The sequence below is a fragment of the Cetorhinus maximus genome, chromosome 7 (assembly GCF_964194155.1).
Source record: "Cetorhinus maximus chromosome 7, sCetMax3.hap1.1, whole genome shotgun sequence".
Taxonomy (NCBI): Eukaryota; Metazoa; Chordata; class Chondrichthyes; order Lamniformes; family Cetorhinidae; genus Cetorhinus; species Cetorhinus maximus.
In genome coordinates this window covers 2,978,419-2,995,635 of record NC_135885.1, presented here as the reverse complement: position 1 = coordinate 2,995,635, position 17,217 = coordinate 2,978,419, and the positions used below count along the sequence as shown (strand labels likewise).

At 48.8% G+C, this 17,217-nt stretch overlaps 1 protein-coding gene across 1 annotated transcript in view; it reads right to left on the bottom strand.

The window, feature by feature from the left end:
* Positions 1-11,001, bottom strand: part of LOC144682529 (short transient receptor potential channel 2-like) — a 50,692-nt gene extending 39,691 nt beyond the window's left edge. Inside the window, exons 1-2 of the mRNA XM_078544948.1 lie at positions 10,929-11,001; positions 7,238-7,939 (exon numbers count right to left, since the gene is read on the bottom strand). Coding sequence (XP_078401074.1) covers positions 7,238-7,939; positions 10,929-10,943 — 717 coding nt within the window. The 5' untranslated portion in view covers positions 10,944-11,001. The remainder of the gene's footprint in view (positions 1-7,237; positions 7,940-10,928) is intronic.
* Between the last annotated feature and the right edge of the window lie 6,216 nt (positions 11,002-17,217).

The following is a 17,217-nucleotide window of genomic DNA, read 5'->3' as shown; positions in this document are numbered from 1 at the left end:
CTTATTTTCTATCCTTCCTGCCAAAAGGAACAACTTCACATTTTCCCACATTATACTCCATCTGCCAGATTTTTGCCCACTCACTCAACCTATCTCTACATCTGTCTGCAAACTCCCTATGTCTTCTTCACAACATACTTTCCTACCTATCTTTGTGTCATCTGCAAATTTAGCTACTCATGCCTTCACTCCCCTCATCCAAGTCATTGATGTAAATTGTAAAAAGTTGAGGCCTCAGCACGGACTCCTGTGACACTCCACTCATCACATCCTGCCAATCAGAAAAAGACCCATTTATGCATACTCTCTGCTTCCTGTTATCTAGCCAATCTCCTATCCATGCTAATATGTTACCCATCACCATGAGCTTTTATTTTCTGCAATAATCTTTGATGTGGCACCTTATCAAGTGTCTTCTGGAAATCCAAGTACAGTACATCTACAGAGTCCCCTTTATCCACAGTACATGTTGCTCCTTCAAAAAACTCCAATAAATTGATTAAACATGATTTCCCTTTCACAAAACCATGCTGACTCTGCCCGTTTGAGTTTTTCTAAGTGCCCAGCCATAACCTCCCTAATGATCAATTCTAACGCCTTCCCCATGACAGACATCAAGCTAACTGGCCTATAGTTTCCTGTTTTCTGCCTCCCTCCTTCTTGAATAGAGGGGTTATATTTGCTACTTTCCAGAATCTAGTGAATTTTGGAAAATTAACACCAATGCATCTTCTATCTCATTAGCCACCTCTTTTAAGACCCTAGGATGAAGTCCATCTGGACCTGTAGACTTGTCAGCCCGCAGCTCCATCAGTTTGCTCAGTACCGCTTCCCCAGTGAGTGTAGTTTCACCAAGTTCCTCTCTCTCTTCCACCTCCTGGTTTACAGCTATTACTGGAATGTTTTTTGTATCTTTTATAGTGAAGACAGAAACTAAGTATTTGCTCATTTCATCTGCCATTTCCTCATTATCTACTATTATTTCCCCACTGTCACTCTCTAGAGGACCGACACTCACTTTACTTACTCTTTTCCTTTTGAAATACCTGTAGAAACTCTTGCTACCCGTTTTTACATTTCTAGATAACTTCCTCTCATACTTCAATTTCTTTCTTTCTCCTGATTAAAAACCCATCTGGTTCACTAATACCTGTTAATACCTGGTATTAGGAAATCTGCCGTCCTTACCCAGTCTGGCCTACACGTGACTCCAGGCCCACGGCAATATGCTTAACTCTTAACTGCCCTTGGATGAAGGGACTGAATGTATGGTGGCTAAATTTGCCGATGACACCAAGGTGGTTAGGAAACTAAGTTGTCAAGAGGAGGTAGAGAGTCTGCAAAGGGGTATAGACAGGTTAAGTGAGCGGGCAAAAGTTTGACAGATGGAGTATAATGTGGGAAAATGTGAATGTCTTCAGTTTGGAAAGAAGAATAAAGAAGCAGAATGCTATTAAACTTGGAGAGAGATTGCGGAATTCCGAGGTACAGAGGGACCTGGGTGTCCTGGTACATGAATCACATAAAGTTAGCGTTCAGGTACAGCAAGTGGAAAGGAAGGCAAATGAATGGCCTTCTCTGCAAAAGGAATGGGATATAAGAGTAGGGATGTTTTACTGCAGCTCTTCAGAGCGTTGGTGAGACCACATCTGGAATACCGTGTACAATTTTGGTCTCCGTATTTGAAAAAAGATTTTTGAACAAAGGAATAAAAGATACCTACACCACATGGACTGCAGCGGTTCAAGAAGGCAGCTCACCACCACCTGCTCAAGGGCAACTAGGGATGGGCAATAAATGCTGGTCTAGCCAGTGAAGCCCACATCCCGTGAATGAATAAAAAAAAACTGCTTTAGAAAAGGTTAAGAGAAGGTTCACGCGACCCATTCCTGGGATGAAGGTCTTATCCTATGAGGAAAGTTTGGACAAGTTGAGCCTATGCCCATTGGAGTTTAGAAGAATGAGAGGTGATCTTATTGAAACATACAAGATCCTGAGGGACTTGAGAGGGTGGATACCTGGAGGATGTTTCCTCTTGTGGGGGAGGCTAAAATTAGCGGACAGAGTTTAAGGATAAGTGGCCTCCCTTTCAAGGCTGAAATAAAGAGAATTTTTTTCTCTCAGAGGATCATTGGTCTGTGGAATTCTCTTCCCCGGACAGCAGTGGAGACTGGGCCTTTAGATTTATTCAAGGCTGAGTTAGATCGATTTTTGATAGACAGTTAAAGGACTCAAGGGTTATGAGGGGCAGGCAGGAAAGTGGAGTTGAGACAAAACCAAAGCCATGATCTTATTGAGTGGCAGAGCAGACTCGAAGGGCCAAATGGCCTACACCTGCTTCTATGTTCCTACGCCCTCTGAAATGGCCTAGCAAGCACTCAGTTCAAGGGCAATTAGGGATGGACAATAAATGCTGGCCTAGCCAGCGACACCCACATCCCATGAAAACAATTTTTAAAACTTGCATTTCTATAGCATCTTTAAACTAATAAAATGTTCCAAAGGTGCTTCACAGGAGCGATTCTCAAACAAGATTTGACACTGAACCACATGAAGAGATATTTAGGTCAGTCAAAGAGCTAGGGTTTTAAGGAGAGTCTTAAAGGAGGAAAGCAAGTTCGAAGTGGGGGAGGTTTAGGGAAAGAATTCCAGAACTTGGTGCCCAGGCAGCTGAAGACATGGCCGCCATTGGTGGTGCGATTAAAATTGGGGATGCTCAAGACAAGAGGCCAGAATTAAAGGAGAGCAGATATCTTGGAGGGCTGTGTGGTTGGAGGAGATAACAGAGATAGGGAGGGGGTGAGGCCATGGAGGGACTTGAAAACAAGGTGGGGAATTTTAATGGGATGCTTGACTGGGAGCCCAGTGTGGAGCAGTGAGCACAGGGGGTGATAGGGGAACGGGACTTGGTATGAGCCAGGACACGGGCAGCAGGGTTTTGGGTGACCTCTAGTTTTCAAGGGTAGAATGTGGGAGAGCAGCCAGGAGAGTGTTGGAATAGTCGAGTCAAAGGCCTGGATGAGGGTTTCAATGGTAGATGAGCTGAGACAGGGGCAAAGCTGAGCGATGTTACAGAGGTGGAAATAGACGGTTTGAGTGATAGCACAGATACATGGGCAGAAGCTCTCTTCAAGGTCAAATGTGACACCAAGGTTGTGAACAGACTGGGTTGGTCTCAAACTGTTATCAGGAGAGGGATGGAGTCCGTAGTGCTGGGCCTCCGACAGTGCAGCACTCCTTCGGTACTGTCTCTCTGACAATGCAGCACTCCCTCAATACTGACTCTCTGACAGTGCAGCACTCCCTCAGTACTGACCCTCTGACAGTGCAGCACTCCCTCAGTACTGACCCTCTGACAGTGCAGCACTCCCTCAGTACTGACCCTCTGATAGTGCAGCAGCTCCCTCAGTACTGACCCACTGACAGTGCAGCACTCCCTCAGTACTGACCCTCTGACAGTGCAGCACTCCCTCAGTACTGACCCTCTGACAGTGCAGCACTCCCTCAGTACTGATCCTCTGACAGTGCAGCACTCCCTCAGTACTGACCCTCTGACAGTGCAGCACTCCCTCAGTACTGACCCTCTGACAGTGCAGCACTCCCTCAGTACTGACCCTCTGATAGTGCAGCACTCCCTCAGTACTGACCCTCTGACAGTTCTGATACGGCAAGTGGTATTTGCCACGTTGACCAAATCCACAAGGGAAACCTGGCCACGCTATCACCACAGTTTTGCAATTTGTATTTATTCAGAGAAGGTTTCTGCACTGAATTCAGAAGTGAGTTCACTAACAGCTTTAGAGATTTTAAAAATTAAATTAAATGATTTATTAACAAAAGGAAAGGACAAAACATGCACACAGTTAATTAATATTATAATAATTCCCAAACTTTCTAATTAACCAGGCTCCCAACTGCAACCCCCTTTAAGGCAACAGTCCAAAATAGATTTTAAATTTATAGAGACAATCCAGCAAGGTTATAACAAGCACCCACACGACAGTGGAATTCCAAAGGCTCTTAACACAACTTTGGTTACTGGAACAGCAGACTTCTACAAAGTGGTTGGGGGTTTTTTCCCCAAGTCTGTTTCAGGCAGTGTACCTATCAGATCTCACACAGACACACCTCAAACAGCTTCCATCCTTCTTTAAATATATTTATCCTTCTTTGATTTGTAAATCCCATTGTTCCCCCAAGTTTTTGGAAATTACTTTTCCCATAATATAAAAATCTATTATATTGTCATTATGGTCAGCACTTTCTGGAAAAATCAACGTAATAACCTTGCCCTATTTATCTGCCAGTCGTAAAAACCTTATCACGTCTCTGAAAATCCAACAACTCCTCCACTCATCTAAAAATGCAAATTCCCCTATAATTAGCTTATCTCTTAGCATTTCAAATGCCTTGTTTACACCTAACTTTTGATACTTTAAACATTGCAGCCTACCTATCTATAATTCAATGAATCAGCCCCACACACAAACAAACATGAGCCTACTTTACAATATCCCACAATAATATTATGAAAAATATGATAAGTTTCGTGACATTGTGCTGCGCTCCATCAGCACTGTCTTTCTGACAGTGCAGCACTACCTCAGTACTGTCCTTCCGACAGTGCAGCATTCCCTCAGTGCTGACCCTCTGACAGTGCAGCACTCCCTCAGTACTGACCCTCTGACAGTGCAGCACTCCCTCAGTACTGACCCTCTGACAGTGCAGCAATCCCTCAGTACTGACCCTCTGACAGTGCAGCACTCCCTCAGTACTGACCCTCTGACAGTGCAGCACTCCCTCAGTACTGACCCTCCGACAGTGCAGCAGTCCCCCAGTACTGACCCTCTGACAGTGCAGCACTCCCTCAGTACTGACCCTCTGACAGTGTAGCACTCCCGCAGTACTGATCCTCTGACAGTGCAGCACTCCCTCAGTACTGACCCTCTGACAGTGCAGCGCTCCCTCAGTACTGACCCTCTGATAGTACAGCAGCTTCCTCAGTACTGACCCACTGACAGTGCAGCACTCCCTCAGTACTGACCCTCTGACAGTGCAGCACTCCCTCAGTACTGACCCTCTGACAGTGCAGCACTCCCTCAGTACTGACCCCCTGACAGTGCAGCACTCCCTCAGTACTGACCCTCTGACAGTGCAGCACTCCCTCAGTACTAACCCTCTGACAGTGCAGCACTCCCTCAGTACTGACCCTCTGACAGTGCAGCACTCCCTCAGTACTGACCCTCTGACAGTGCAGCACTCCCTCAGTACTGACCCTCTGACAGTGCAGCACTCCCTCAGTACTGACCCTCTGACAGTTCTGATACGGCAAGTGGTATTTGCCACGTTGACCAAATCCACAAGGGAATCCTGGCCATGCTATTACCACAGTTTTGCAATTTGTATTTATTCAGAGAAAGTTTCTGCACTGAATTCAGAAGTGAGTCCACTAACAGCTTTAGAGATTTTAAAAATTAAATTAAATGATTTATTAACAAAAGGAAAGGACAAAACATGCACACAGTTACTTAATATTATAATAATTCCCAAACTTTCTAATTAACCAGGCTCCCAACTGCAACCCCCTTTAAGGCAACAGTCCAAAATAGATTTTAAATTTATACAGACAATCCAGCAAGGTTATAACAAGCACCCACGCGACAGTGGAATTCCAAAGGCTCTTAACACAACTTTGGTTACTGGAATAGCAGACTTCTACAAAGTGGTTGGGGGTTTTTTCCCAAGTCTGTTTCAGGCAGTGTACCTATCAGATCTCACACAGACACACCTCACACAGCTTCCATCCTTCTTTAAATATATTTATCCTTCTTTGATTTGTAAATCCCATTGTTCCCCCAAGTTTTTGGAAATTACTTTTCCCATAATATAAAAATCTATTATATTGTCATTATGGTCAGCACTTTCTGGAAAAATCAACGTAATAACCTTGCCCTATTTATCTGCCAGTCGTAAAAACCTTATCACGTCTCTGAAAATCCAACAACTCCTCCACTCATCTAAAAATGCAAATTCCCCTATAATTAGCTTATCTCTTAGCATTTCAAATGCCTTGTTTACACCTAACTTTTGATACTTTAAACATTGCAGCCTACCTATCTCTAATTCAATGAATCAGCCCCACACACAAACAAACATGAGCCTACTTTACAACATCCCACAATAATATTATGAAAAATATGATAAGTTTCGTGTCATTGTGCTGCGCTCCATCAGCACTGTCTTTCTGACAGTGCAGCACTACCTCAGTACTGACCCTCTGAGAGTGCAGCATTCCCTCAGTACTGACCCTCTGACAGTGCAGCACTCCCTCAGTACTGACCCTCTGACAGTGCAGCACTCCCTCAGTACTGACCCTCCGACAGTGCTGAGGTCCCAGGATTATGTGCTTCAAATTTCTGGACTGAGGGGCCCATGACGTTCAGTTTGGTACCCACTAGATAAACGGGAGAGTAATAAGATGTTCCCTGCAGTCTGGGGACGAGCTGGGAGGCGGGGAGAGGAGCGGCACCTGTAAAATAGCGGGGATGATGGAGGACTGTCCTCCTGCCCAGAGGCTGGTTTACCCAATAAGGACGTCTTCCCACTGCCGCTGGCACTTCACTGCCTGGTGTGCCTGAGCTGGGCGTGCGGGGGTTTGGGGACCTCCTCTCCAGCTATGCTGCAAGCCACAAAGGGGCCTGATTGGCAATGGCTGTCCCCGCAGTAACCTTCCCCCCATCATCACCAACCGCACCGCGTCCCCTCAATGGGGCTGCCCGACTGCTCCTGGCTTCCCAGACCCCACTTACCTCACTGTGAGGGTGGCACACTTCACTGTGTCCTCTCAGCCGTGTGCAGTCCCAGTAGTGGCCACATGCTCCTGGTGGCGCTGGCGAGACTGCTGAGCTGCAGGCCCTCCAATTGGCGGCAGCTCATGTGAGCACATGGCCCTCCCCCCACCCAACCACCCCCCCACCCCGCTGCCCAAACCCCCCCTGCCCCCACCCCCCCCACCGTAGGATCTTCGCCCTCAAAGGGGCGGTGGTCCCGAGGCCAACCAATAACTTTCCAGGGGTCCCACAAACAGCTGAGTCAGGGTTGCCCCTCAGCTTTCAGGTCCATTGTTTGGCCCCTTGCCAACCCTGATTAAATTCTGGCCAAAGCGTGTGATTCTCAATTGTCAGCCGCCCAGTTTGAAAACTCTGTGGAGTTTGTTGCATTGTAAAAAGTTACCAACCTTAAACTCAGGCTCCTTCTTGGACAGCTGTTTGAGTTCCCTGCTCAGCTTGAAGGCGCTCAACATGGCGTCGTCATTGGCGATGGAGAGGTACGGCCTGCTGGCCAGGCCTTTGTAGGTGTTCATGCGAGACAGAGAGAACTTGAGCATGTCGTACTGCCGGCTATTAAGACAATCCGGGCAGGAACAGGAGATTTTGTGGGGGTTGGGAATGACGTGACCCTTCTTCATCAGGAGGTCCACAATCTCAAACAGGTTCTTCTGGCAAGCCAGGGTCAACGGAGTCACCCCTGGGGCGAAGCGAGAGCTGTCGATGGAGTGGTCAAACAGGGCCAGGGAGAAGGACATGATGTCCACCTTGTTGTGGCTCACTCCCTTCTGCTGGTCCAAGCGGTCCAGCAGGAGTTTGACCACATTGATGAGGTTCATGTCCACTGCCACCAGCAACGCTTCGTGGATCTGCCGGAAGTCAAACTTGACCAATCGAAGGAGGTTGACGATAATCTCATCGTTGCCCATCCGGATGGCCAGATTGAGGGCCTCCCTCCAAGATCGGTCCTCGGCGTCATCCAGCTGCCTCAGGAGCCCATCGCTGGTCTGCAAGAGCTTGTAGAGTTTGGCCAAATTCCCGTCATAGATTGCTCCAATCAGGCTGGGTGGGAATTTCATCTTCTTCCCAGCTATCTCCCTCCAGTTGTCCTCCTGTAAAGAGAGGGTGAAGGAGTTAGAGGACGGAGGGCCGAGAGGGTCAAACACCCCACCCATACCCACCCCCATCCCGGGATCATCACTGATGGGTCAAAGGTCACCTCTTTCCCCATTACTACCATGGGTCATGTAAAAAGTTAACTCTGTGTGTGGTGGGGGAGGGGTGTGAGGAGGGGGAGAGATAATCTGTCAATGGAGGAGGGGTAGAGGGTTTTGGAATGAGTGCCAACATAGTGCATTGTGGGGTGCTCAATTCTGGGGGTTCAATGAAGGTTTAGGGTTAATCCCTGAGGGTTTAAGGAGGCTGGGGGGTTAATCCCTGAGGTTTTGAAGAGGGCAAAGTGTTAATCCCTGGGGGTTTAAAGAGTGCAAGGGGTTAGTTTCTCAGGTTTTAAGGAGGGTCAGTAGTTCATCCCTAGGGTTTTAAGTGGGAGGAATGTTTTTTTATTCATTCATGGGATGTGGGCTTCGCTGGCTGGGCCAGCATTTATTACCCATCCCTAATTGCCCTTGAGAAGGTGGTGGTGAGCTGCCTTCTTGAACAGCTGCAGTCCATGTGGTGTAGGTACACCCACAGTGCTGTTAGGGAGGATGTTCCAGGATTTTGACCCAGTGACAGTGAAGGAACGGCAATATATTTCCAAGTCAGGATAGTGAGTGACTTGGAGGGGAACTTCCAGGTGGTGGTGTTCCCATCTATCTGCTGCCCTTGTCCTTCTAGATGGTAGTGGTCGTGGGTTTGGAAGGTGTTGTCGAAGGAGCCTTGGTGAATTCTTGCAGTGCATCTTGTAGATGGTACACACTGCTGCTACTGTGCGTCGGTGGTGGAGGGAGTGAATGTTTGTGGATGGGGTGCCAGTCAAGTTAGGCAGATTGATGGCACTGTCAATGACCCCTTTCATCACTTCACTGATGACCGAGAATAGACTGATGGGGCGGTAATTGGCTGGGGTGGATTTGTCCTGCTTTTGTGGACAGGACATACCTGGGCAATGTTCCCGGAGGTTTAATGGAGACGGGGCGATCCCTGGAGTTTTAAGAAGAGGGGGAGTTGGAATTTGACTATCAGGCTGACGAACACACAGGCACTGGGTTATGATCAGGGACAGGAGCCCAATCCGCAGGGATACTGGGGGTAAATGTGACTCTGTCATAGAGAAAGATGGGAAATGTGGAATTGGTAGTTGTTCTGTTAACAAACCCCATTCTCCCATCACCCCTTGGTCTGGCACCTCCTGATCTCCCAACCCTGACCCACTAGCTGTGTCCTAACTCACACCAACTCCCATTCACCCATCAGTCTCTGGCTCACTGACCAACCCTGACTCCCCATCCAGCAATACCGCAACTTTTCAAATCCCCCCATGGCCTCATTGCCCCCCCTCCCCCCCCAATGTCTGTAATCCCCTCCAGCCTTTCAACACTCCGAGATCTCTGTGCTCCTCCTTTCCTGACACTTTGAGTGTCTCTGATTTTAATCATTCCACCATTGGCTGTCTGGTCCCTAAGGTCTTGAATTCCCTCCATAAACCTCTCTGCCTCACTCTCGCTCGCGCTCTCTCTCTCTCCTCCTTTACCTACCTACCTCTTTGATCGAGCTTTGAACATCTGTCCTAATATCTCCCTATGTGGCTCGGTGTCAAATTTTGTTGGATAGTGCTCCAGTGAAGCAATAGAGGGGTATTTCCTACACTGAAGGTGCTATCTCAGTGCAACTTGCTGTTGTTTTAGATCTTTTCGGGTTTGTGTTTCTGGTGAAGTCTTACACCACTGTACAAAGCCAGAATCGGTCTCTGACTGAGGGTGATGACAGCTATTGAAACTCAGCCAGCAGCTGGAATCAGCGCAGGGCCCAGCTCCTCTCTGAGCTGTAAAATTCACACTCCTTCTCCCTTTTAACACCCGAGCTGCACTCTGGGAGCCGGAGAGCGTGGGAGGAGAGAGGAAAAACATCGATTCTCGGAGATTTAGCTATCGGCCGGGGGTTAGATGCAGATTCTTGTTTATTTAAAGTGAAGGTGGAGAACAGGGGCTGGGGTAAGAGTCACGACGGGGTGAATCAGGGAGTGATCATTCGCTGACACCAAGCTAGAGTTTCCATTGCCTCTGGGATATGGGAGAGGTGTCGGTTAGGTCCAAGGTGGCTAAGATTCCAGGCATGCAGGGACCACAGTTATACTGACAGAAGGGTGTAGGAATCCAGAGATTGTTGCCAGTTTGAGTTTGGGCAAAAATTCCAACCCCTCCCTCACACCAACCCCTCCATGTCGACACACCCACAGATTACACACTCTAAACTGACCCACCCAATGATCAGTAGAGGGCGAATTGGGGGCAACGGAACTGAACCCTGCAGTGTTTGGGGAGCGGGTATGTTAATGGGAGGGTGCTGTTCCCCCCTGGCCCTGTCAGTTATCACATTCATTCAAAGCAGAGGCAGCATTTCTCATACACCTCTACAATCACACAATCAAACAGTGCAGGAAGAGGCCATTCAGCCTATCATATCCATGCTGGCTCTTTGAAAGAGCTATCCATTAGTCTCGACTGCCCTGCCCCCTTTCCCTGCAAATTCCTCCCTTTCAAGTATTTATCCAATTCCCTTTTGAAAGTTATTTTTGAATCTGCTCCCACCGTCCCATCAGGCAGCGCCTTCCAGATCACAACAACTCGCTGGGTCAAAAAAAAACTGTCCTCAGCTCCCCCCGTTGGTTCTTTCGCAGATTCTCTTCAATCTGTGTCCCTCTGGTTACCGACCCTCCTGCCACTGGTAACTCCTTAGTTACTCTCTCAAAACCCCTCATGATTCTGAACACCTCGGTTAAATCTCCCTCTTAACCTTCTCTGCCCTAAGGAGAACAATCCCATATTCTGCAGTCAGAGATTAAAGAGTTTCACCAATTACACGGCATGATAATCCACAATCGGTGCCCTAGTGTAATTTTGTGCAATGCTGTCCCTGTGCTATGTTGCAGTAACTCACCGTTAGATGCTCCATGGTTGACCCTTTGTCCTGGTCACTCCTCGAGTCAGTTAAATCCTGAGCGGTGCCACTGTCCCTGGACACACACTGACCACACACACACACACAGAGAGAGTGCTGCTTAGGTAATCTCCTGGTCAGAACACCTGGAGATGAGCCTCCATGGCGATGTGTTGGTTGTCTAGCCCGCTCCCTGTGTCCACTCCGTGTTCCCTGCAGCAGCTCACCGGTGCCTCTGAACCATCCCTCTCAGGTCTCAGCGTTACATAGACAGCGTCGTATGTGGGGGTTGATCCTAAGCCTTTACACCGTGTGCAGCGGTCCTGGGTTTGTCAGTCAGCTAAGACTGTTACCGTGTTAACTACCCAGGGACTCTCCTGCTGGGTGGTAATTGGTTCTTGTACCTGCCCAGCTCCCCACAGAGCACATTAATCTGGCCTTGGAAAATTCCAGAAGGATTCAGTAACTAGAAATGAACCACTCATTAAAATCAGCAAGAGAGTGTTACAAATTAAATACAAAGGTGTTTTTCTGCGTCTGCTTCCAGCAGGTTCCACTCAATTCATTTAACAACTCCCAGTCCTTCCGCTCTCTCGCTCTCTTCCTCTCTCTCTTCTTTTTCACTTATTCTCTCTTTCCATCTGCCTCTGGGATAGACCCTAACTGTAACCCTATAACAGACGTTAGTGCGTTCATAGACCACTTTGCACGGTTGTCCACACAAGAATGCACAAGGAGCAGGCGTAGGCCATTCAGCCCATTGAGCCTGCACTACCATTCAGTATGGTCATGTCTGATCAGAATGTGGCCTCAACTCCACTTTCCTGTCTGTCCTCCCACCTCACCTTCCCCACCCCCATAACACTGGACTCCTTAGTTGATGAAAAATTGTACAGTACAAAGTCAATATTTATCCTTTTGTCTTTCTCCCTCCCATTCCCTTTTTACCTCTCTCTCTCGCTTGCTCTCTCTGTCTATCACACTCTCTCTCTTCTCTCTCTCTGTTTGGTACCTTGTTGTGAGTTCCATGCTCTGTGATTAATTTCCCTCTCCCTCTTTCCCACTCTCCCGTGTACCTGAGGATTCGAGCCGAAGTCCTGATGCTCACAGGGGGGAGATGGGCTAATCATGGATCATTGAACCAACAATGCCAAGCTCGGGAGAGGGAAATGGAGAGAATGGGAGAGACGGAGACAAAGAGAAAGAGAGAGAGGGAGAGAGAGAGAGAGGGCATTTGTTCCCAGGAAGAAAAGGAGACAAGAGAAGAATGGATCTCCTGAGAATTAATACTCTCTCATTTCTCTCTCTCTCTCACTCATTATTCCTTCCTTTGTCTCTTCCCCATTTCTCTTCTATTTCTGACTGTTCAAAGTCCAGTTCTGTGCTGCTGGAGACTGAGAGACATATTCAGTTTACTGGCTCTGCTTGATTAAATCTGGCTGACGTGTCATCTTGACTCTGGCACGAATCTTGGACCTTTCCCGTCTCCAGGGACCAAAGTCTCCCTCGGAGATCGAAACATACAAACATGTTTTTTTATCAAATATTATTTTCAACAGCCATGTTGTGACAGTGAAGGAGTTCAATAACAGGACGTGAAACATTCCATCAGAGGCACAATCTCACTGTGAGGTGTCGTGGGATATTTTTTATGTTAAAGATGCTAAATAAATGCCAACAGCGGTTGTTGCTGCAGAGTCTTCCTCCCTGTCTCACTCTGTGGGCGGAATCTTCGGCTCTCACTGATGAGCTGTAAGGCAGGAGGGCCATGTATCTAGGCAGGAGGATGGTGTGGCACCATTAAGTTCCGGGCAGGACCTTTCCACCCCACCACCTATTGAGACACGTAAGGTGCCAGTTAATGACCACTTAAGGGCCTCGTACCACTGCCGCTGGTATTAACCCAGTGCTGGGTGGGCCTGTCACCATGAGGTGTGCATGGCAGCTAAAACCGTGTGGCCAGCTGGTCATCTCCTGGGGGCCACACAGGTGTCCCCCGATCGGGAAGGGGGGGGCCCTCTGAGACCCACCCCTCTGCCCTTTCTGCCAACCCCCCTACACCCCTATCCCCACAACCCTCACCCCACGAACCCCTCCCCCCCTATGTTGCTCACCTGTGGCCTGGGTCACTCCATGATCCTGGGACTCTGGTGCCTGTACTTCTGGCAGCAGCCACCGCCTCCTCAGTGGTGCTGCTGAGCACAAGACCCACCGGCCTCTGGTGGGTGAGACTCCCCCACGACCCCACAACCCCACCACGCTCCCCTCCCCCAACGCCCAACCCCCAACCCCCCCTCCCCCCTTCCACCTCCCCCACAACCCCGCCAACCCCACCTTCCCACCTCCCCCCCAACCCCACCTTCCCACCTCCCCCATAACCCCACAACCCCACCCCCTGCCCCTCAACCCCTCCCCCACAACCCCACCAACCCCACCACGCTCCCCTCCCACCTCCCCAACAACCCCACCAATCCCTCAACCCCAACCCCCATACCCCCTCCCCCAACGACACCCCCCCCCCCCCCCCCCTCCCCCGCCCCCGCCCGGAGTCTTAATTCCAGGGGAATGTCCTCTGCTGACCTCGCCACCGCCTGATTAGCTTGTGGGTTGGTGGGCCTGCCTGAAAACCAGCAGCGGGGGGTTTCCCACTGGCTCTCCAGCCTCAACACGTCTCTCTCTGTCTCTCTCTCTGTCTCTCTCTCTCTGTCTCTCTCTCTGTCTCTCTCTCTGTCTCTCTCTCTGTGTCTCTCTCTCTGTCTCTCTCTCTGTGTCTCTCTCTCTGTCTCTCTCTCTGTCTCTCTCTCTGTCTCTCTCTCTCTGTCTCTCTCTCTGTGTCTCTCTCTGTGTCTCTCTCTGTGTCTCACTCTGTGTTTCTCTCTGTGTCTCTCTCTGTCTCTCTCTCTGTGTCTCTCTCTGTGTCTCACTCTGTGTTTCTCTCTGTGTCTCTCTCTGTGTCTCACTCTGTGTCTCTCTCTGTGTCTCACTCTGTGTTTCTCTCTGTGTCTCTCTCTGTCTCTCTCTCTGTGTCTCTCTCTGTGTCTCACTCTGTGTTTCTCTCTGTGTCTCTCTCTGTGTCTCACTCTGTGTCTCTCTCTGTGTCTCACTCTGTGTTTCTCTCTGTGTCTCTCTCTGTCTCTCTCTCTGTGTCTCTCTCTGTGTCTCACTCTGTGTTTCTCTCTGTGTCTCTCTCTGTCTCTCTCTCTGTGTCTCTCTCTGTGTCTCACTCTGTGTTTCTCTCTGTGTCTCTCTCTGTGTCTCACTCTGTGTCTCTCTCTGTGTCTCACTCTGTGTCGCTATCTGTGTCTCTCTCTGCCTCACTTTCACAGTCTGGGCAGAATTTAATGCCCAGCATGTGTTTCCACCCCCCTGTACCCCCGTCCCCCACCATGGACAGGGAGCAGGCTGGTAGGGGTGTGGGGAGCGGGTGGGGGGTGTGGGAAGGCTGTGCAATTGGGTGGAGATTTGGTCATCTTCTTGATTCCCCAAGTTAAGCTGGAGGTGAGAAGGTCAAGGGTCGGTCATTCTGTCCAGAGGCCAATTGAGGTCCTTAAGTGGCCAATTATTCTACCAGTGGGGGGGGGAAGCCATGCCAGGTGGGCAGGTCACCAGCTATACCCTGGCAGCCTCCCCGAGGGCTTTGGTCCAAGGGGCCTCCTGATTGGGTGCTCTATGGAGAGCCCTCCTGTCAGCAAGAGCCGCCCCCGGGGGGAAGAGCTCCCTGGAGGTTATCTTGATGCCCATGAGGGGCTTCCCACCCTCCTGGGTTGCCCTGGAGTCTTGCAGAATGAAAGATTAAGCTGCCGCGTATTCCTGATCCACAATGACCAGCAAGGCCACATGAATGAATAGCTTTTTGTTTTGGTCAGCACAGACATGATGGGTGAATGGCCTCTTGCTGTGCCATAATTTTTAAAAATGTATTCATGGTACAACAATACTCCTGTAAAACTGTAAGAAATGTGTCTTTATAGATTTAGCAAGCGTTGTATTGTGAACCCTTGCAGGTCGTATGCTTTAATTTTCTCTCTCTCTTCAGGAAGAAACATCCTTAGTTATCAGCGACTGAGGCAAAACAAAGATGTCCACGTTCTGGAATTAATAACAGGGAGTCTTCTGGTGCCTTGTGTACCCGTTTATCTATACAAGTGCCTGGTGAGGACAAACAATTGACTCTCATCATGATGTCCTCGAGCTGAAATGATGGACAAGGAGGGAGGTGACCACCCTGGCACATTGGGTGCCTGTCTTGCATCCATTGGTTAGAAGGGTTTGAACATGTTACTGTCACAGGGTAAAATGCCAGCAGCTGGAAATAAAACACATTAATGGGCGTTTGGAGGCAGAGGGCAATCATCATCAGGTCTTCTTCAGATGGCAGGAGACCAAGGAAGACGGAGCAAGACAAGAGGAAAGAACTTCCTAATACTTCGAGCTACAGAGATCAACGCACTGTGCCACCCATCCTCCAGAATCAGTAAACCACTCTCAACTGTTACAGCTCGTGTGCTTTTCCTGTTTATTTAGTTTATACATCATATCTAAACTATCACTTCTTAACAAACATAATAAACTACCTTAAAATCGATTATGAATTCTCGACCACCTATTTTGGGTAATCTGTGACTCCCAAACATTAAAAGCTTATAAAACCGCATTGTAGATAGAACGCTGGGGCAGAGTATGGTCTGTGCTGGGGCTTATACTCCATTCCTTTCTCCCTTATGTCTTTATCCAGCTTCCCCTTATATGTATCTATATTATTCACCTCAACCACTGCCTGTGGTAGCAAGGTCCACATTCTCACCTCTCTCTCTGGGCGATGAGTTTCTCCTGAATCCCTAATTGGATTGATTGGGGACTATCGTATATTAATGGTTTTACCCAAAAGTGGAAGCACTCTCGCCATGTCTACCCTATCAAACCCTTCCATAATCTTAAAGATCTCTACCAGGGCATCCCTCAGATGAGTGGTAATGTTGCCACATTGGTGGATCAGTGGTGGGAGAGTGGGGGCAGGGTGTTTGGTGGTCCATGTGATAAACACTGTCAAATCAAAGTGGGCGACGCTGACTCCCGGCTGTTCCTCCAATCTCGGACGGTGACTGGGCCAAGAAGTCAGGAACTGCCCCTTTGCTCCAAACCATCTCGCCCTGGGCCAGGGACCAGTGTCAGCCACGCACTGCGCCTCCTGCACACCTGGCCACTGCAACACAGCAATAAACTCTTCCAACTGGCACCGCACACCCAAAACATGCCCAGGGAAAATGCAGCAACAGGAATCAGCTGATTACCATGAAACACTGTCTAATAACACAACCAATTCCAAACGCTGAGAGGCACAAAGCACCCCTCATGGGGCCCAGTCTTCCTTATATAAAATGTATTTATTAAATCTACAGCTGTTGTTCTCACTCCTTGTCCTGTGAGGATGGTGGCAGGGGTTCCCTGGGGAAGATTTATGAGCTGCTCAGAGTATCCTGGAGATCCTGATGGAAAAAGTCCCGTAAATATGAAACCTACGGATGTTAGACACTTGGGTTTGTATCATGAGAGGCCAAGACAAGGGGCTACGGGTGGTAATATGTACAATTTACGCCAACATACAGAAAACATAGTAGCAGGAGTAGATTATATGGCTCTTTGAACCTGCTCCCGCTATTCAATATGATTTCTTTCCTTCCCTGTTCCCAAATCCTTTGATCCATTGTTAGAACTGGAAGAACAAACCCATTCATTTTCCCCCGACCAAACCACCTTCTTTGCATAAACTCAACTTCACCGCACGATCCTCTCCCCTTAATCTCACAATCCCACCTACCTCATCTCTTCCTGTATCCCTCAATCCCACTGAATTCACTGCCCCCACTATTGCGCACAGTAGCAGCAGTGTGTGTACCATCTACAAGTTGCACTGCAGCAATTCACCAAGGCTCCTGAGGCAGCACCTTCCAAACCCACGACCACTAGCGCCTAGAAGCACAAGGGCAGCAGACACATGGGAACACCACCACCTGGAAGTTCCCCTCCAAGTCACTCATCATCCTGACTTAGAATTATATCGCCGTTCCTTCACTGTCGCTGGGACAAATATTTTTTATACTCATTCATGGGATGTGGGCTTTGCTGGCCGGGCCAGCATTTATTGCTCATCCCTAGTTGCCCTTGAGAAGATGGTGGTGAGCTGCCTTCTTGAACCGCTGCAGTTCTTGTGGTGTAGGTACACCCACAGTGCTGTTAGGGAGGGACAGTGAAGGAACAGTGATATATTTCCAAGTCAGGATGGCGAGTG